The 20,333-nt window shown below is 39.1% G+C and overlaps 1 protein-coding gene across 1 annotated transcript; it reads left to right on the forward strand.

The window, feature by feature from the left end:
* The first annotated feature begins 92 nt into the window (after positions 1-92).
* On the forward strand, positions 93-17,926 carry TBC1D7 (TBC1 domain family member 7). The gene is made up of 9 exons (XM_009087629.4): positions 93-240; positions 1,562-1,751; positions 2,204-2,327; positions 2,998-3,078; positions 5,906-6,093; positions 7,686-7,823; positions 9,430-9,575; positions 16,733-16,862; positions 17,670-17,926. The coding sequence occupies exons 3-9, from the start codon at positions 2,216-2,218 to the stop codon at positions 17,754-17,756; spliced, it is 882 nt and encodes a 293-aa protein (XP_009085877.1). The 5' UTR covers positions 93-240; positions 1,562-1,751; positions 2,204-2,215; the 3' UTR covers positions 17,757-17,926.
* Positions 17,927-20,333: the final 2,407 nt, after the last annotated feature.

The following is a 20,333-nucleotide window of genomic DNA, read 5'->3' on the forward strand; positions in this document are numbered from 1 at the left end:
ACAGCAGAAACGGCGACCCCGAGGCGTCCCCAGCACGGTGGCCCCAGCGCTCCGCCCGCCACCGAGGCGGGACGGGCGCGCGCATGCGCCGCGCCCGGGCCGCGCCCGCCTGCCCGAGGTGCCGGGGGGCGGCGGGAGGGCCCGGCGTGGCCCGAATTCCCGGGGTGCGTTGATTCCGTGCCCAAATGTGCCCTTGTTTTCCTGTGGGACTGTGACGGAGGCCGGGAATCGAGTCCCGAGGTACGGCCGCGTGGGGGGAGCCTCCGGCAGGGCCTGCGAGGGAAGGGTGCTCGGTGGGGGCAGAGCGCGGTGGCTCCGCGCCCCGGGCCTGTGCGGCGCTGCTGCCCCCCTGGAGTGACACTTAATGATGCCGGGAAAGCCGATGTTCAGCGCAGATGCAGCCGAAAATGCTGTAATTGAGGATAGGACGAGTTAATTACACACTTCTGTACAGCACACTTCTAATGAGCTGGCTAAGGATTTGTTTTCCCCCTTTCTTTTTCCAGTTTATTGAAGACGGATGTAAAGATTGGAATACTGGTCATTTGTAGTACATGAAAATACAAATCCTAAGTTGCGAGGGAGGAAACAAACTATCACCACTGAATAAATAAAATGTACTTCTGGTATAGTGCTAGTTTAAAATTATTAAAATAGTATTCCTGGCTAATAGGCCCTCCTGTTAGTTTTCAAATTATGTTTAATGTTCCTGTTCTTTGTCTTTCTTGTCATTTTCCCACAAGCAGTATGGGCTAGACGTTTTGGTTTTGGTTTTTTTTTAGCTATTTTTCTAAATAATGCTTACTAAAAATTTGAAAATCTGAAAAATTTTTAAAAAATCTGAACATTTTCAAAAGTAGTTGACTGTCTATCACATCTGGAGTCTGCTTTTAGACATTGTTGTAATGTAAACAGTGGGCACTCTGAGCAGTGGACCCTTAAATGCACCAGACATGAATATCCCAGTCATTTTCTTAAGGATAGTGCAGGACTGGAATGTGTTGCAAGTAATATTTATTTATTTTTTCTCTGGTTTTAAAATAATATTTGGCCTGTCTCAGAAAGGACTAATTCAGTCATTTGTTGGTTTGTATTTTGCTGTCTCGTCTTGGCCCTGATCCTACAAAGCACTAAAACCAGACATAATTTGAAACACAAGTAGGCCTTCTGGATATACAAATTTTAATGTGTTTACTCTCTATAAAATTGTGGTCTTTGTTTATATCTGTAATTGCTTTGCTCCTGATGTGTATTTTGTTTTTGCAAGGAAAAGAAGAATATAACTATAAAAGCTTCTCAATGTTCATCAAAATGCTTCTCAATCATTCACCACTCTTTAGTCAACATAAATTCTTTTTCTCAAAGTATTGCTGCCCTCACTGGACGTAAAAGTTAAGATTGTTCTTAGTCCTTGGAGTTAGGAAACAGAATTTTCTCATGTTTGCAAGCTTGCAGAGGAGAGAAAATTGATAGTTAGATGGGTGAGCTAGATTGAAATGTCATTTACAGTTCTTATGATACACAGAGCACTCACTGGAATTTACCTTTGTTTCCACTGCAGGAATGAGACATTTGTTTGGTTTTAGTGCTGGAATAACAAGCTCAAGGCTGTGGCTGTTACAGCAGCTGGTAACAACATGAGCATTTAATTCATATCTGCAACTTAAGAAGAAAGCTACACACCTAGCCTTATTCTTCCCTGTCCCCCCTGTGCCACTGAGGCCAACTCTGGCTTCTGATTACCTTAGCTGGTGAGTAAGAAACCTAATAATTTTACTTATGTGGGCAATAGTTCTACTTGAGTAGGGTTTTTGTAGTCAAAATTTTGTCAGACTTGTAACTGTATTTTTTATGTTGGTTTTGAAGTACAGGGTATGGCATAAAATACTCAAGTGTTTCTCCCGCAATTTTAAAAAAACTTTTTAGAATTTAGCATAATATACTATATGGATAATTTTTTAAAATCCCTTAATTTTGTTTGTAGAGTTGGCATCTTTAGCTCTTGTTTAAGATAAATTATGTTTATAATTCTTTATCTTAGTATGTGACAGAAAACATCTTAGAAGATTTTAATATTCTGTAGGGTTTATTAATACTGTAGAGACATAGGAAGTAAACTTCTATCAGTGTGCAGAATTACTTGACCTTAAAGCAATAGGAATGTATTCCTGTAAGTCTTGAGAGGAATTCATTGTTTCTCCAGGAGGAGTCAGTCATGGCTGATGACTCTCAGAGAAACTTCCGTTCAGTGTATTATGAAAAAGTGGGGTTTCGTGGAGTTGAAGAAAAGAAGTCGCTGGAAATTCTGCTAAAGGATGATCGTCTGGGCAAGTTGATTTTACTGTTTGCTCTATTTCTTGGTGATTAGGGGCTAGGGAGGGAGTAATAGATAATGCTTACCTGCTGTGCTTAATAGTTTTTTCAGTTTTGCATCTTTTACCAATAATCCCTCAATTAGTGCTAGCAGACCTTTGATTTTCAAAGACCTGGAAATTTGATTTTTAGAACTATTAAAGATTTTTCAGCTTACTTTTTCTTCTTTTTTCCTTCTTTCATTCTCTGTGCCCAAGAAACTGAAATATTTTTAGGGAAAGCAATTTTAATCTGAGAATGCATCGTCTCATGCTGTCAATTCTATCTAACTTCAAAGCAATGAAGATGTTATTGCTGTTGGTCCCAGAGGAGTGCCACATCTCTGGCAGAACAGAAAGATAAATGTTGTCCCTTTAAAAAAGGGCTTAATTATTTTGACAGTGACATGCTTTACAAAATGCCTATAAAAATGGTCCAGTTTCCTCCATATGAAACCTGGAGTAGTTTTACTTTAAGTCAGGCCAGTGTGAAAGCAGTGAAAGCATTTGTTGATAGTACGTGGTGAAATAGGGAATTTCAATCTGCAGCTAAAGTTTGTCATACTTTTCTGGGTCAGAGATGCAAATCTACTTATAACCATATTTAAATTTGTCCTGAATTTTTTTTCTTTTCATTTCTTTACAGATATTGAGAAGCTTTGCACATTTAGTCAAAGGTTTCCTCTTCCGTCCATGTATCGTATACTGGTGTGGAAAGTGCTTCTAGGTATGAATGGAATATCGAATGTATATTCTATATGTATACGTATAACATGGAATATAAAATGTAGGAAGGTGCATTTTTTTTTTTTGTCTTTGAAGAAGTAATGACAGGATTATTCTGTATTACTTTGCCTACTGATAGAGATTTAGCCTACTTTTGTATCCACCTTGGATGCCCAATGGCAACTATAAAACAAATTTTTGAGAACTTTGCTGAAATGTGCCTAGGAGAGTGTGTTTCTATATTTAACTTTGTGACACTATCCAAGTACATTTATGAAATTAATTTGAAATTGGATTATAAGAAGTCATCGATATCTGATAAGATATTCAGTTGTGCTCCTGAAATAACAGACAATGAAGCTGAAGTAAAGTTGTGATTAATTTTAAACTGGGTGAAGCATGGAATACATGTTTATTCTAAAGAGAAGCTTTGTGTTCTGCACAATATTGGTTTCTTATGGTTTTGCTGCTGGCTTTGAATTGTATTTGTCATTGAAGAAGATACAAGGCTGAAAACAAGTTAATAGTATCCCCAGAAACTGTAAAAACCATAAATTATATTTTCCTAGAAGTGCACTAATCAGATGACTAATTCAAGAGTACTAATGGCTTTGCACTAACTGATCAAGTACATTAATTGACTAGATGTGAGATAATGTCCACTTGGAGACAGGAGGGGTTTAAAAAAAAAAATCTTAATTTTTAAATTTATTTTTTCCCCTTCCAGTTTTTTACATTTTGAAAGTTTTGGCTTCATATTCCTGATTATGTGGAATATAATTTTTATTCCTGTTTTTTTTTTTTTTTTTTTTTGGCAAAGGTAGTAAATGAACAGTGCACAGAAGGGGCAAGATCTAATTACGAAACTTGAAGTTCTTGGAGTTGAATTTACAGAGTCGTCCTACTTGAAAAAAGGCTCTGCCATTAAAAATATTATTGTATTCTGGGCACCAATGAAGAGTCAGCATCCTTTAAAATATTAGTAGTGGGAAATACAGCATAGGAGTTTTGGACAAGCAACTCAGTATAGAATCCTTCAGCCAACATTATAATAGCAAAATTCGTCTTTCAAAATTGTGGCTTACTGCAGAGCCAGGTCTTGGGCTGTTTTAGATAAAGGATCTGTGAATCATATGATTAACACAAAACACCTTCTGAATCAACTGCATCAAAAGTTATACTGGTTCTAAAAAGTATTTTGTATTTTAAACCCAGAGTGATTTTTTTCACAGCATGAAGTTTCAGGGGAAGTTTGAGTTGGATATCAGAATAAGGGGCGGTTTGGCAATGGAACAGGGTCCCCAGGGAAGTGGTCACAGCACCAAGCCTGGCAGAGTTCAAGAAGTGAGCTCTGCTCTTAGGCACATAGTGAGATTTTTTGGAGTAGTCTTGTGAAGGGCCAGGAGGGGGACTCAGTGGTCCTTGTGGGTCCCTCCAAACTCACGATATTCTGATTTCAAGTATCCGTACTGTCATTCTGTGACATGCCTTGGGTGAACAGAGGTTCAGGGACCTTTCTTACACTGCATTTCAGTGTTAGCAGTTGTTAGAAAAGCTGATATTGTGAAGGACAGTGCAAAATATCTCCACCTAAATGGCTGGAACTGCAGCCTAGTCCATTTCTGGTGGGAGGTGTTATGTGACCTCTAAATAATGTTAATAAGTTAAGAAAATGAAGTCTGACCTGTCAACAAAACTCTCTTTGACATGTGCCAAGGCTTGCTGATGTCCCAGGTGATGTGGTGTGTCAGCAATGCCTCTGTTACCTTCCTGTTCAGCGATGACTCATGATGGTTTCCAGGCACCCCTCTGTTGTTTCAGCTTCGTTTTGCCTGCCTAAGATTGTCCTCTGTTTGAGGAGAGCGGTTGGCAGTATGTACATACAGTTATGATGTTGACTCTCTTTTGGCATATAGTGAAAAATGTCTTGCTTTCTTCCAGCTTTTGAAATGCAGACAGGTTTGCAGCTGGAAAAGAAAAGATAATTTTCTGTCTGATGTGCTTATTCCTCAACTCAGACATTTTGTGGTGCAACACTTGGCAGGAATGTTTTTTTCTTTAAATGAGAGGTAAAAGGAACAGGTAGCTTGATTTAGAACTGACTTTTGAAGAATACTTTGTTCTCATGGGTTTCTACACTGGGAAAAATTCTGCTTCACTAGCAATAGGGAAATGGCGTTTTTTGCCTAGATGTATGTATGTTTTTATTTCTGTTGAAGTCAGTGACAGTTTTGTTGTGAAAATCAGTGCATGGCAAGACTCTCAAGTAGGAGGAAGGACTGAGTGAAATGGTAAGTATCTGTGCTGTAGATGCTGTGTAATTTTCTTTGCCTTTCTACTTAGATACTTTTTTTTTTCTCCCAGAAATCTAGAAAAGATATTTGTGTTCTGCTAAGAAAATAACAAATGTTACTTTACCAGTGATCATGTGGCATTTTAAGTTTTAATCTTTAATTGATTCAGCTGATTGATTTTGGTTTTTGAATGTCATTTTAGGGAGAATTAATCTCTGATACAGTGAGTAAAGACTTTTCTGGCAGTAAAGTAATTAATACTGCAGTATCTTTGCATGAGTTAGTTGCATGTATATATTCTCTGTCATCTCAGGCAAGGTGTAGAATTTGAGAAAATGAACAGCTAATGTATATAAAAATCATTCTACACTGACTTTTTTTTCAAAATAAATGGAAGCTGGGCAGAAATATACAACTAGTACTGTACTGAAAACTAGACAGATATAAAAAGTAACAAGTAGGACTCCTCATTACAATTGCTTATATTTTTTCTTTTAATTTTTAAAATTTATTCTTTTTTTTTTTTTTTTTTAGGAATTATTCCTCCTCACCATGAGTCTCATGCTTTGGTGATGAAGTACCGGAAGGAGCAGTACTGGGATATTCACCACGCTCTTCGTGTGATTCGCTTTATTAATGATTCTACCCCACTGGTTGATGTTTTCCTCCGCATACATCAACTGGAATCAGGAAAACTGCCTCGAAACGTAGCTTTTCCATTGGTCAGTGATGATCGCAACAGTCTTTTAAATACAGTACTTTATTGAACTTGAAACTATAAATCAGTGAGAAGCAGAACTGTGGGTCACCCCAGAAATGCTTGTAGATAGACCAAGTAAGGTGAATGGAAAACAGAGAAGTACTAGTATAATAAAGAATTTTAGTCAAAGTGATTGTCTCTTTTCCTTCCCCTAAGTACTTACGTAAGATTTTAGGCCTTAAAATCTCTTTTGTGCATTTTTCCTCCTAGGTTTCAAGCCTTTTGTACTCCAGGGCACTTCAGTTTCTTTATAGCACTGACATGAAAATGACATGACCTCATTGTAGCTCATAGGTTCTTATGTTCCTGAAACAAGGGTAATTCAGAGCCTGTACAAGCAGTGATTTAATGCAAGTTGCAGCAAATACTTAAATTATTTGTTTTTAAATCTAGACTTCAGTGTACTGTCCTCCTTTTTTTCTTAGTCTAAACTGACCTGGTAATGCACATACTCTGCTGTTCAGAGTGTACACCCATATGGCTAAACTAGGCTGTGTTGTGATGGTAAATTAGTAGTGTGATGATAAAAACAGTGAGTGGTTCTTTTCTCCATGAAGTAGGAGATGAGGAAAGGAGCCGCAGAGCTTTCTAAGTGGATTTCGTCCTGTAGTTAATTTATCCGTATTCACTCTAGCCCAGCTTAATTTGTAATTTTTCATCTGTAATCACAAATTTTGACATAAATACTTAAAGAAAAGTTCAAAATAAAAAAAGGTTCAAGGTAATATGGAAAAGTCAGTAATATTTAGAATTAGAGGATTGCCTGCAGCATTCTCTTGTCAGAGGAGGGAATGTTTTCATGCCCTTACCATTTCCTAGGAATGTGGCCATCCTACCCTGCAAATTTCCAGTAGAGGAATTTCCTTGATTTTGGCAAATGATGCAGTGGACTGAAAATTCCTCCCTTCTAGAGCAATATTTCCTTCTGAGTAAGTGTTTTGTCAGTGCATCCCAGAGCTGCTCTCAGGACTGTGGTGAGGTTTCATAGCGATGGTGTTTAGCAGAGCCCGAGTCATTAGTCCTGTAACTCAGGTTTGTTTTGCTGCTGCAGAAAGCATTTGTTCTCTTTTCGGTGCAGTCACTGTCCCCTTAAACTTATGAGAGGTTACTCTTGATGGTAATGCAGGTGTTTTATTGTAGAGGCAGAGGGAGATAAAAGAGATGTCAGATTGATCTAAATATTTTAAAACGTTTGAGTAACAAACAGAAGTCTGCTGAGTGTTTTGTGCATCCGAATGCGGAGAGTTCAAGTAAGGATATGTGTGTATTGGAGCAGTCTGTGTGGCAGAGACATAAACCCAGTAGTATTTTGGACTCTCTATACACTGAAACATGTTTTGGATTTAAAAGCAAGACAAGTCTTACTTGCTCTCTTTTAATAGATATCTGTCATCATCGTGCAGCTGCTGCCCGATGTCTTGTTTAGGAACGTCAGAACAGCTTTTTGTGTATGTTGATTCCTGTTTTTTTTCCCTGAATAGCAGAGAAAATTAAATTTAAATCAGAATAGTCCAGTACTTCTCTGTAGATCACTTTTTTCGCTTTGTTTTTCAGGAACCTGAAGATGAAGTGTTTCTTGCTATTGCTAAAGCAATGGAGGAAATGGTAGAGGATCCTATAGAATGCTATTGGCTTGTCAGTTGCTTTGTGAATCAGCTGAACAGCAAGCACAAAGATTCATTACAACAGCTGGTAAGGAAATAGGAATTTTTTTTTTCTTTTTGCAAGGAGAAGCAGTCATAGAAGGAATTAACACAGGGAGACAGCTGGAGAATCAGAAGTGACACCCTTGGATTCTGTTCCACCAGCTACTTAGAAAATATTAGAGGAGTGCTTTTTGCATTGTGATTGTGCTGCCCTGTTTAATGTAACATTAGAAATAGTTTTTGTTTGGTACGTGGTAACTTTAAATTACCTTTTTTGTCTAAAGGTTACATTGTATCTAGTTGAAGTATATGTCTCACAAATTGGTCACTTAAAATTTTTCTTTAAACAATTGAAAATGTCAAAAGTGAAGAACATCTTGATATATGTCTGCCAGCTTTTAAGCTGCATCTCTGGCATTCATATGCTGCTCATTGGATGATAGACAAAGCACAGTTTTGCTTTATAAAGGGAGCAGAGTACTCAATCTTCAGAAAAACAGTATGTTGCAAATCAAGTTATAATAAAAAGTTAGTTTTTTGTAGCCCTGACAATTTAAATGCTATCATAGAATATTCATTCTGAATTTCTGTCTTACTGATTGATGAAATGAAAGTTTGATTTTAATGTGCACTTACCAAAGTGATGAAAGTTCTTGTAATTCATCAAATAGCCATAACAGTTAAGGAGCTTTTAGTTAACTTCCTAAAAAGTAAAAATATTGAATACATGAGCACCAGCAATTACTGAATAGAAATTTGCTGTGGAAAGTTATGCCTGCCCTTTTTAGTTCTTTTGGAACCAAGAAATAATTTTTAAACGTATCTTCTGTTTATGTGGGTGGTACATTCAGCTATACCAGTTCAAAGGAGAAAGGAGTATTTTCAAAGTGTGTGTACAGTGAGACGTAAAGAGTGTCAAGTCTCTCCCTCCCTAATTTTTTTTTTGTAACACAATCAATGTGCCAAGACTTAGCAGGTGAGAATATTGGCAAAGGGAGTGTTTTCTGCCTTTGACAGTTGAATTTCTTAGCAGTTTGCCTAACTATGACAAAGCATAAAGGTAGTCAAGAATTTAAGAAAATGTGTATTGTTATATTAAAATTTAAACAAGATGAGAAAATTATCCACATGTTTATGCCTTAAATACTTAGGGTTTTTAAACAATAAATCAATGTCCAACTTTTAATGGGTTGCACAGGGACTTGCTCTCAGAATTGATTTTTTTGGGTTTTGCTGCATTGTGTGTAGATATTTTTTGATGTGTGCTAAGGCGATTAGGTGTGAGGTGAATGCAACTCGATTTTACTTGTGAAGGTAGCAGTAATTAGTGCACGTTTAATCTCTGCGTTGCTTGAAGCTCTGAAGCATGTCCTTGCACTAGGGAATACTGCATATCTTGGAAATTCTGCTAGTGGTCAGCAATTTCAGGAAGCTGAGGTTGTTTCTTTGGTTAAGGACATAATTAGTTGATTGCAAAAGTCGGTAACACCTGCATTTTGGAGCAGCTAAAACAATGAAGGTACATTATTTTAATATGTTACATTGCTCCATTACCTTAATTGAATTGTTAAGACAGTGCTTGTCTTACAGTGTGCATTAACTATGAAGGTATTCTGATGTGAGTTACCTAAAATTTTCTAATCCTTTCTCAGCCAAAAGTTCTGGAGCAGTATTTGAACATTGAAGATAACAGACTGCTGATGCATCTGAAGGCATGTGCTGCAATGAGCAAACTCCCCTATGATCTCTGGTTTAAAAAGTGTTTTGCAGGATGTTTACCTGAGTCCAGTTTACAGAGGTGAGTTCTTTTTCTTTTCTTTCTGTTTGTAACTGCATAGTAATTTCAGCTTTCTGTCATCACTAGCAGGCAAAGAGCTTTCCATACTTTATCTGTAAGATTATGGCGTTAGCTTTATTGCTAACTTGGAAATGATAAAATTGGATTTAATTCCTCTTGTTACTGATGCAAGATAATCAATCTCTGTGGGATTGTTTCACCTACTGAAAATAAAAAGAATGGAGCTAAGTATACCAGCTGATTCTGTTGGACACTTAGTGCCTCCTAGGATGCAGAACTCCAAACCCTCTGTCAGTGTTACATAGCTGAGTGGTAGTCGGTTTTTGGGCTTTTTGACAAAAATCTGTGCTTAGGGAGTGATTGTAGTATTGCATTAGTGTTAGATGAAAAAGATTTTGGGAATGTGTACGGGTTTTGGCTGGGATAGAGTTAGATTTCTTCAGAGTAGCTGGTGATAGGGCTGTGTGTTGGAACACAGGGTTGTTTTAATTCCTGCAGAGCAGTGCTCACACAGCGTCATTCTGCTCCTCACCAGCAAGGAGGCTGGGGGTGCACAAGAGCATGGCTGGGAGGGGACACAGCCAAGACTGCTGACTCCAGCTGACCCAAGGGATATCCCATTCTGGAGTCATGCTCAGCAGTTAAGCTGAGGAGGAGCTTGGCAGGTGGGACTTGCTGGCCATCAGTTGGGGTGTGGGCAACTGTTCTCAGTTGCATCACTTGTCTCAGGTTTTATTTTCCTCTCTTTGTTATGTTTTTCTTCTCTTCCTTACAATTTTTTGGAAATTATTACTTCTTTTTAATTATGAAACTTTTTTTCTCCACGCGCAAATTTGTTTCTTAATTCTACCCTTCCGTTTTTTCCCCCATTCCACTGGTGGAGGTAGTAAATGAGTGGCTGTCTGCTGCTGTGCTCAGTTGCTGGCTGGGGTTAAACCATGACAGAATGTTTATTTTAAAAAGTACTAGGGCAAGTTGAATATTACAAAGTTAATGAAATTGTGGAATATATCAGGATTCTACAGTTACAAATAGGTTGTTGAGTTTTTAAAAGGGAAAAATTCTTGTGTGTGACACTTCACTGAAGGGCATTTGAAATGAAGCTTGTATGATTTCCCTAATTCTGCTGCCTGAGAACTCTTGGAAAGCAGGAAATTCAAGCTCAGTGTAGAGAAACATCTTTCTGCATTAACAAGAGTTGCTTGTTAATGAGCAGTTGCTTGTTAAGAGCTGAGCAGGATGTGGCACAGAGAAAACAATGGTGTCATTTGCAGCTGTCTAAAAACTTGGAGAAGTAACAATGTTCAAGAGAAACTTTACTTCAAGGCAATCACAGGACTTCAGTGGCTAGAATAGGAACCTAGCATGCAGTGCTTTGTAGAAAATGCTTATGTGGTGGTAAAGTTGGTAATAATCTGAATAGTGGATGCAGTGTTTATCTGGTACTTCATGTTCCGTTGAGGAAAGTGGAAAATGGCTGTTCTTAAAAATGTTTTATTTACCCTTATAAGAATAAGAAGATCTTAGGGAACAAGCTGTAAGATTAGAAATCGTGCTTTCTGCTCTTGTTGGACCATGGTCTTTGAGGTTCTGTAGATTTTATTGTTGTCAAGGATAATGTTTGAGGGAAAAAAACATTTTGTGAAGGATTGAGACCACTAGGTGCAACAGGGTTATTGTTACATGGCAAGTTCTTCTCATCAAGCACCTGTAAGGCTCCAAAATAGTCTTGTCTGCTTAGTGATTGTGTGATGTGGTGATTGAAAGCTTTTACTACTTCTGTGACTGCAGAAATTATGTAAGCATGCATAGTATAGGATGTTTGTTACAGTTTAGAGCTTAGAGCTCACGTGATTCAATTTTGCTACTGGATCTTATGGCTGTGGACAAGAGCTGAGGGAGGCATTTGTATCAGAGCAGATTTGCTCTCAGAAGATGAAGGGGTTTTTTAAAATTGCTGCTGAAAATTGAAACTTTAATAGATCTGTGTCATCCTGATGGTGTAAAAGGAGAAATCTAGATGAAGAATTTTGATTTCATATTTCATCTTGCAAGAATATTTGGCTTCAAATGTCTGCCATTTTGAATTAGTTTTATTTAAGGGAAATATTTTTGTCTAATTGGTATGCATTTTTAACATTTACATATGCTGTTTTACCTAATTGAAATAGAATATTTTGGTTACCTGAAATTTTTTAATACTTTTTTCCCCTGGAAAAGGTCAAAATACTGGCTTTTTGTATCACTCTGGAATAAAACCAAATTTCAGTGTTGGTATTTCTGATGGCAGAACAATCCCTTTTCCCTGCAGTTCTTGTGGGAACATGATGAAAGTGCACTTTTTCTTGGCAGTTTAGGTTTGTGAATTATTCAGTGGTAATCATAATGGCCTTATTCGCTGAGGAAATAACATACTTCATGGGTAGTGTGTGACAGATGAACTTAATTAATGCTTGGAGATTCAGTTTAGATTAGGATCTAGAAGCCCTAGTGCTTATCTGAAATGCATCCAGATGTCAGTGTTGAAACTGCTGAGGTTTGAAGGTCTCCAGTTCTCCCATGAATTTTACTTACTTTCTTGTCAAGTGAGAGATTATCTGAACACAGTCTTTTAGGAGTTCTTTTCACTTATGATTTTGCACTGCATTTCTTAGACAGGCTGCTTGCTTTCTATGAACTGTAGTCTTCTCCGTCACGCAGATAAATCTAAAATTAATGGGTTTGTTTGTTTGTTTGTTTGTTTTTCTCTAAGGTGTACAAGACTTGTTCATGCTGTGCAGAAATTTTACCTGGTAATGGTGAGATGAAGTTGCACAATGCCAGTGCCTGACAAGCATTGGCACTTGATATAAATACTGTTTTATAGCACACTTCAAGTTACACCATAGGTAAAATTTGTGCATCAGTTTAATTTAAGTGGGCTTGGAAAACACTTACGGACAGGTTTCACCTGGAAGCTTTTTCTTTGAGCTTGTGCAGTGTCTAATACACTTGGCATATTACGTGATGAGCTTCTTAACAAACTTCTTAAAGATGTCAGATTGGTGAAAGGGAGGAGCAGACCATTCCAAAGACTCTGTATCCCACCTGGAATATAGACAGGGTGCTTTCTGGAATATGAACCAGCCTGTAGCAGAGGTTTGAGAGACACAGAAAGGTGTGTTTCTCTCTGAGACAGGGAGAGAACTGGATCACACCTTTGTTTTCATACTCATCATTGCCCCATTGCCCTGTTTGTTTGATTTGTGCAGCAACATATTTGCTCATCTGTTTGGTAAGCCCATGTGTGGAAAGCTTTCCAATGGTGCTGTGAGGGCCCTCAGCTGGAGATCCCTGCTCTTAAGCCTTGGGGTCCTGTTTGTGGCTTCATCTCAACAGGCAGAACAGCACTTTGCCTTCCAGTTTATTCTGGCACTGTCAGCCAGGATGATCCAGCAGAAGCAGTGCCCTTTTGCAGTTGTAAGTGTGAATGAGTCAGGCATTTTTTATGGCCTAATGATGCCACTCACGTATCAGGCCCCTGCCTAATGTTGTTTGTACTCTGTACTGAAGGCTTGGCATTGGCTGGGTGGTGGTAGGTTATTAGTCTCTGGCAACTTGCTAGTGGCAAAGTATTTCATCATTCTCCTGAAATCTTACAACTTTCAAACTGGCACTAACTAATGTATTAACATAATTCTGTTTTTTTACATCTGTGATCTCCATGCCCAGCATAAATTACATTTTGTTGTAAAAATGTAAGTAATTTGTTTATAGAAATAACAGAAATATGGAAAATGCCTCAATTTTACTGTGGAGCAGGGGGGCATAAGAATGTGCATGCGGGCTGCTACTACAGAGAAACTTAATTCAGTTTGCCTTTGTCTCACTGAGCTGCTTCCCAGGTCTGCAAATGTAAGGGCACAAGATCATGATAGATCAGGGTGAGATTTGTGTGACCCTCATCGTGTCCCTCCATGCCCAGTTACCTCTGGAAGGACACCCAGAAGTGCAGGCAGAGGAAAAAGCATTTGTTCTTTTTAAATGTCTCTTGTCTGGATGGCTGGAGGAGCAGAACCAGGAAATAAGGTTGAGTGTGTTTACCCTGAAGCATAGGGAAAAACTGAGGTTAGTGGTAATGTATCAGAAAAAGAGAGAGCAGCAGTGCTGTGATGCCTCTTGTGTATTTTACTGCACTGTAGTGCTGCAGGAACCTCAGAGAGTGCCTGGAGAATGGCATCCCTGGAGAATGGCATCCCTTCACACACAGGTGCACACAGAGTGTCCTATCTTGTCTATACAGAGGCTCAGTTAAAGTAATTTGTTTCATTTGCATAATCCTTGGCATGCTCTTTGCCTTTATAGCTTCCCATTTCTTTTTATTTTTCTTTGCGGTTGTCAATACTGCTTTGCTGTTCAAGAAACACCTGCAAGAGTGTTCCTGTGGTTAATTGAACAGTTGTATTTTACAGTGGATGATAGTCACACAAAACATAGTGAATTTTGTTCAGAATATGTATTTCTTTTTCTGCATTCCTGTGTAGGGCTGTAGGCACAGTTGCATGATGTTTCTCTTATACTTTCTCCCTCTCCAGGATTATCAAAGAACAAGTAAAAAGTTGCAGTAAAGTTGACCTTAAATGATTGCTACTAAAAAAGTGAAAGCAAGACACCTGTGTATACACAATGTATGAAGATTGCTGTATTAGAATAGGATCATCAGAAAACATATTTCCTTGAAACTGCTGTGTTTTTTTCCACTTTTTTAATGTTGTTGTTCCTGGCTCTGCTGGTAGAGACAAGGTGCTGACTGCTGATCACAGTGTTGCACAGTCATTCCCAATTACTGTCACTGATGGAGTTGTCTTGAGTGTAGCAATAGCTGGAAACATTAAGGAAAAAATACTGCAGCAGACACAGCTGGTTAGTGCTGACATCTCACTCACTTTTCTGTGCACAATCTTCCAAAATTTGTGACGATACTGGTGATTTAGATACTGCATCTGTTTTGTCATTGTTAAAACATTTGTTCTGGAATCAGACTAAATAATGCAGGAAAACAATAGTGTTTTCTGAGCATAGCATGTAACCTAATGTAATTATGGAGACTGAAGTCAGAAGAATTGGAAGCAAAATAGTGAAAGAAGACTGGGTATTTTATAATAGGATTAGTAAGTTTGTTTTCAAATTAGCATGAGCTTTGATATGAACTTTAAAAATGATTTCCTGTTTTTGAGATCTGCTACTCTCTGTAATTGTCACTTGTAATTACAGTTCTGATGCACATGGAACACATGGGGAAGTTTTTCTTGTGCTCTAAACAGATGTGTTTGTGAAGGAAAATGCTGTAGAAGTAAACAGGAATGACCTGTACAGTGTGGAACAGAGCTGTAGTCTCAGTTTTCTCATATCCTTGCTTAAAGCTTCCTAGACCTGACTTCAACAGCAAAGTAATATTTGCATTGATCATTTGTCCTGGGATGCTTGAACCACAAATGAAGCAATAAGATTTTGATCTTGGATTGTGTGTTGTTTCTGTCCTTGTGGGGATTATACTAATTGTTTAATCATAGCAAGACAGGGAATTAAAACTAAATTGCAAAGGGGAAAGAAATTGGCTGTGCCTTCCCCCCCCACCATCTGTCCTTGGGGGTTTTTTATTTCCTTCTACTTTGAGAATAGTCCTGAGGATCTACACATTTGTTTTTCTCCTTTCTTTGTTATAAGTTACAATCTAGTCCTGTGTTTCGAGTTTGTGCCTGTTGCCTCAGATCCCTTCACTGGGCATGATTGGAAAGTGCCTTGGTTCCACCCTTTTTGCACTCTCCCTTCCAGTTTACATTTATTAGATTCCCCAGATCCCTCTCTTCTACAGGCTGAGCAGTCCAAGCTCTCTCACCTTTCTTCTCCTTTCATCACCTTAATTGCTTTTGTCTGGGCTCTCCCCTCTTAATTCCTTGTGTAAAAGTGTGATCCTACACTTCAGTTCAGCTGTCAAAGTTCATGTCATGCCTGTGTTGTGCTCTCCTGGCACTCTGGGCTGAAGGGCAAATTCTTCTGAGAGAGGTCATACAAAAATTGAGTTGTCCCTGGAAGGAGCACACCCATAGATCCAAATTTGTAGATGGGCTGCAGAAGTTATTTTTCAGTCAGTGTTACTATATTCAGAAATTATGGAGGACAGTGGGTGTCTTTATTGCCCCATGTTTTTATTTGGAAGGAGAACTACATTGAACAAGTGCCCAGAAGGAGCAAGAACTGTAATCCTCAGAAACTCTTTCTGACACAGCTCTTAAAATTCAAGAACTAAAAATAATGTGAGCCCATAAAAGCTGCCATCTGACAGATGGTTTCACGCTGTTTTGTGTAATCTTTTATCCCGAGTCTCTTGAGCTGGGCCTAAGAGAGAGCTGCTGGGTGAAGGATGATTTCAAATTGTTGCAGGCTAATAGTAGGTTTTGGTAGTGATGATCCATTTTAATATTCATCCAAGTTCTGTTGCTGAAGTCTTTGGACACCTGCCCAAGGAGGTCCAGGTATGATTTCACACAAGAGGCAGGAGTGCCTACATATTCTGAGAGTGCCTGTGCGCAGTGGGATGGATTAGAAGACTTAATAGTTGTTCTTTGTGCCTAATTTAAACATCATGGACTGTATCCTGCTGATAGATCATATTTGTATCTCATACAGCAATGACCTGCTTGAGATGTAGTAGTTTGCTATAACATCTCTTTGAATTTTTAGCAACTTAGCTGATTGAAGAGTATCACTATTAAGCATGCTAATGAAGTTAATTTCTTTTTTTTTTTTGCACTAGGAAAATTTCTCATCTTTGCCACATACTCTGGTACCTGTGTAGTCCAGTAGAGTAGTTGTTACAGTCCAGGCTATTAAGCCAAGGTTTGCTTTTTGCACTTGAGCTTGTAAACAGTTCAATCTCAAAACAGCAACACACCATATCAGTACATTCCAATTACTGCTTGCCATCCCTCTGCTCTGTACAGATTGAGGAGTTGATAAAATGTCTTCTATTTATCCTGACCCAAATAATTCAATACATTGCTGCTGTTCAGAAAAATATTCTGGATATAGATGGTTGTACAAAGGCTGTTCTAGCAGAGAAATAAGCAGATAAACTCTGCAGTAATGTTTAGTTATTCCTTTTCACTTTCTTGTAGAGTTTGGGACAAAGTTATAAGTGGATCCTGCAAGATTCTTGCGTTTGTTGCTGTGGAGATATTATTAACCTTTAAAATGAAGATAATAGCACTGAATTCTGCAGAAAAGATCACACAGTTTTTGGAAAATGTGAGTACTCTAATTATGCTTTGCATTACCTTTTATAGCTTGTAACTGTTTCAGCCTGAATTGCTTGCCTGCTGCAGATGTACCAAAAGTTATTACATTGCTGAGAACAGTGTAGCAGTACCAAGGTGAAGGGAGAATGCTCAGCAATGAGAATAATAACTTTTTCTATCAGGAGTTAAGGCTTCCATAGAATAAAGTGATTTTTAAGCTTGGGGAATGTATTGTCTATGTTTGTACAGAATTAACATTTCTGGGTGATACTAAAGGGTTTTTCTGTGAAAGTAAGTGCAGGTCAGGTTTGGTTAATTTTTCTGGAGGCTTCTTAGAAGGGCTGGTTTCTGGCACCTTTTTTTGTGTCTTGCCTGTGTGCAAATCTGTAGACTCAGTGTGTGTTTTCTGTTGATGTGAGAATGGGATCATGAACCTGACCCTGAATAGTAATGAGGCAGCACAGCAGGGCTGTAGGGTCCCAGTGTAAGCCAGGTGAGTTATATGAGACACAGTCTGTGGTCATGGATAGGCAGTGTGAGCCATGCCTGGTGTCAGGGATGTGTGAAGTGTGAGGTGCCTGGCTGCTTGTCAGCATTTTGGAAATAAAAGCTGTTTGTCCAAAACCTGGATGTAATATGGTGTGTGCAGGACAGAGGAGAGGGATGGTGGCATGAGAGGACAGGGAGATGGGATTCTAGTTTTGTTTTCTTTTTTATAAAGTCATAAAATCTGAACTGGAAATTCAAAGTCTTTATTTTAAACAAAACATTCTGAATGGAGTGCTCTGAGCAGGCGCCTTGCCCTGGTCTTTTGCAGATTCCTCAGGACAACACCGACGCCATTGTCAGCAAAGCTGTGGATCTGTGGCGCACGCACTGCGGGACTCCGGCACACTCAGTCTGATAACTCTCTTGGCTTGTGACAGCTTGGGAAAAAACTGACTTTTGAAAAGACATTTTACCACCCTTCCCCCATCCTAGTGTGATGTTCTTCATTAACCCTTTTGTGTAAAGATGCTGTTAAAGCATGGTGACCAATGTGTAAATAATTTTCAATAAATCAGATGGAATGAAGGTACTTAGTGGTGGGGTGATGACATCTGAAGTGTTACGTGTTCATCCAGCTACACCATGTTGATTTCACAGTGTGCTGTCTTGCTTTTGCAGAAGTAAGCTTAACTCTTGAAGCAAGGTAAATAGATTTACTTGTAATTTAAAAATGTTTCAGTATGCCATCTTATACTTAATATAACCAGTTATGACTTGGAGGTATTTGTACGGTGAATTTACTGAATGTCAGCCTGCTGGGTGGTGAACAAGCATGCTTTTGCTAGAAATGTAATTGTACTCTTTTAACACCGTAAATTTTCATATGAATGAAACTTCCCAAATCTGAGATACAGGACATCCAAAGACCAGGGGTGAAATCCTTTTCTGAAGTGTTTTAAAATATTTTCTTTTTATCTGTCAGAAGCTCTCTATGGCTGTATCTCCTTTGTTCTTCATGGAAGATACTCTAGAGAAGTGGATCTGTGCATGTATGAAGAAAATCAGTGGGATGAGCCAATATAATTCAGAATTACAGCCCAGTAATAACCAATGTCTTTGCTGAGTGCTTGGCTAGAAGCTGTTGCAATTTGATTCTTACTTGGTTTAGATTTCAGAATTAATTCAATGCAGAAATGTAATTCATGGTGTAAGTAAAAGTGGAGTGGCTTAGCCATAGATAGAGATTTACTGGGGAGCTGATCTTTTCTTGTAGAAGTGTAAAATTCTATTTCTCTCTCTTGCATAGACCAGGGAATTGTACATAAGAATGTGTTGCTTAGCTGTTATTTGACTCAAACTGGTGCTTAGAGTGCTGAGTGCCAAGGATGCTTGCTGCACTTGAGAGAGTGTGTTTAGCTTGCACTTGGTGTTGTGCAGACTTGAAATGCTTTAGAAGCTTTTGTTTTAAACTGGGTCAGGTTTACCTTGCAGCACATTTAGTGGGGAAGCCTGGGACTTGGCTGGGGTTACCCCTAAAATCCTGGCGAGATGATCTCTGCTGGATGCTGAGACATTGCTGTTGGTGCTGCTGGAATGCCCCTGTTCAGGAAAAGCGTGTTTGTGTCTGCTTTGGAATCCATTGTTGTGCCTGCACTGTGGTGTAATCCATGGAGTTCATTTTGGATGGGTGCTTCTTTTCCTAGTGCAGGCACGGGAGCTGGGCAAGGTGCACAGGAAAGACACAAGTTCTGTTAACAACAGCCCTGCATCCTGTAACCTGCAGTGCACAAGTGTTTCAAATAATGGCCACGGGTGCAATCTGAGGGGTTGCTGGTGTGAAGGATCCCCCCTGGCTGCACAGCCACTTGACACCTCCCCAAAGGTGCGGGTGTGTTACTGGTGCCTTCACACGGAGGTTACTTGGTCATTTAAAAACAAGCAGCAATGACACTGAAGGTGTTCAGCTGTTTCAGTCCTGAAAGGGAATCAATAACTCATATTCTGTGAAGAGAGGTGCAATGAATCGGGATTAGAAATGCCAGTCAGTGTTACTGCTTCCAGGCTTACCAGTAAGTGTTCCTCCAATTACTGTTTGACTGAAGGCTCCAGAAGTCTTTATTTTTTAAATTTAAAGAGGCCTTTCTCTATCAGTAGGCAGGCCTGGAGCTGCACAGAAGAGAGAGATCAACTTTTACAGAACCTTAGAAAGGTTGAAGTTGGCAGGGATGTATGGAGTCCACATGGTCTGACCCCCCTGCCCAAGCCAGGCCACCTCGAGCTGGTTGCCCAGGACCAAGCACGTCTGTGTGGCTTCTGACACCAAGGAGAGGAAGCCTAACACCTCTTTTGGCAACCTGTACTTGGTAATCCTCACAGTAAAAAACTTGGTGTTTCCACACAAGCAACAGCAATTTTACTTAAACATCCCATTTTATGTGGGATGGATCCCCAAATGCTGCTCCACTGTAATGTCCAGCTGAAGTTTGTGTGTAGCTTTTCAGTTGCGTGTACCAAGAAAGATCAGGAGTGTTTCTTTATTGCAGAGGTCATTATTTATTGTGGGCTATGCTGAAGAAGGTGCTGTCCCTGCAGACATTGTCACCAGCCTGGGGTTGGTGGTGACCATTCTTGGACCTCTTGAACTAAACCAGTGCAGTAGTTGTGGTGTCCAACTTGGCACTTCTAATGGAAAGTCCAAGTTTGGTCATTTATCTACTATGTAGATAAATGTAGTAGTGCCTAACAGAGAATGTTTGAAGTTGCACATAGTTGAGTCTCCCACTGAAATCTTTGGCTGAGTAAGGTGAGGAAGGGGTTATCTTTGTTATTTATTTTCTGTTAACCCCTGTGTCATACAGCAGGAACAAAAGAAGTTACCTGATGTTCATTTTTCCTGAGAAGCTTGAAAATGAGGTATTTTTTTCTTAATTTACACAATTTCTCTTTGACTGGCTGAGTATGTAACTGCTTGCTGCATTCTTGCTTGTTCATT

The sequence above is a fragment of the Serinus canaria genome, chromosome 2 (genome assembly GCF_022539315.1).
Source record: "Serinus canaria isolate serCan28SL12 chromosome 2, serCan2020, whole genome shotgun sequence".
Lineage (NCBI taxonomy): Eukaryota > Metazoa > Chordata > Aves > Passeriformes > Fringillidae > Serinus > Serinus canaria.

What these genes read in the sequence shown, in the direction of transcription:
- TBC1D7 (XM_009087629.4), top strand. Translation starts at nt 2,216, where the DNA reads ATGGCTGATGACTCTCAGAGAAACTTCCGTTCAGTGTATTATGAAAAA. An exon ending in GCTAAAGGATGATCGTCTGG is followed by an intron (nt 2,328 to 2,997) that starts GCAAGTTGATTT and finishes ATTTCTTTACAG; the next exon opens with ATATTGAGAAGCTTTGCACA. An exon ending in CCTGAGTCCAGTTTACAGAG is followed by an intron (nt 9,576 to 16,732) that starts GTGAGTTCTTTT and finishes ACTTTCTTGTAG; the next exon opens with AGTTTGGGACAAAGTTATAA.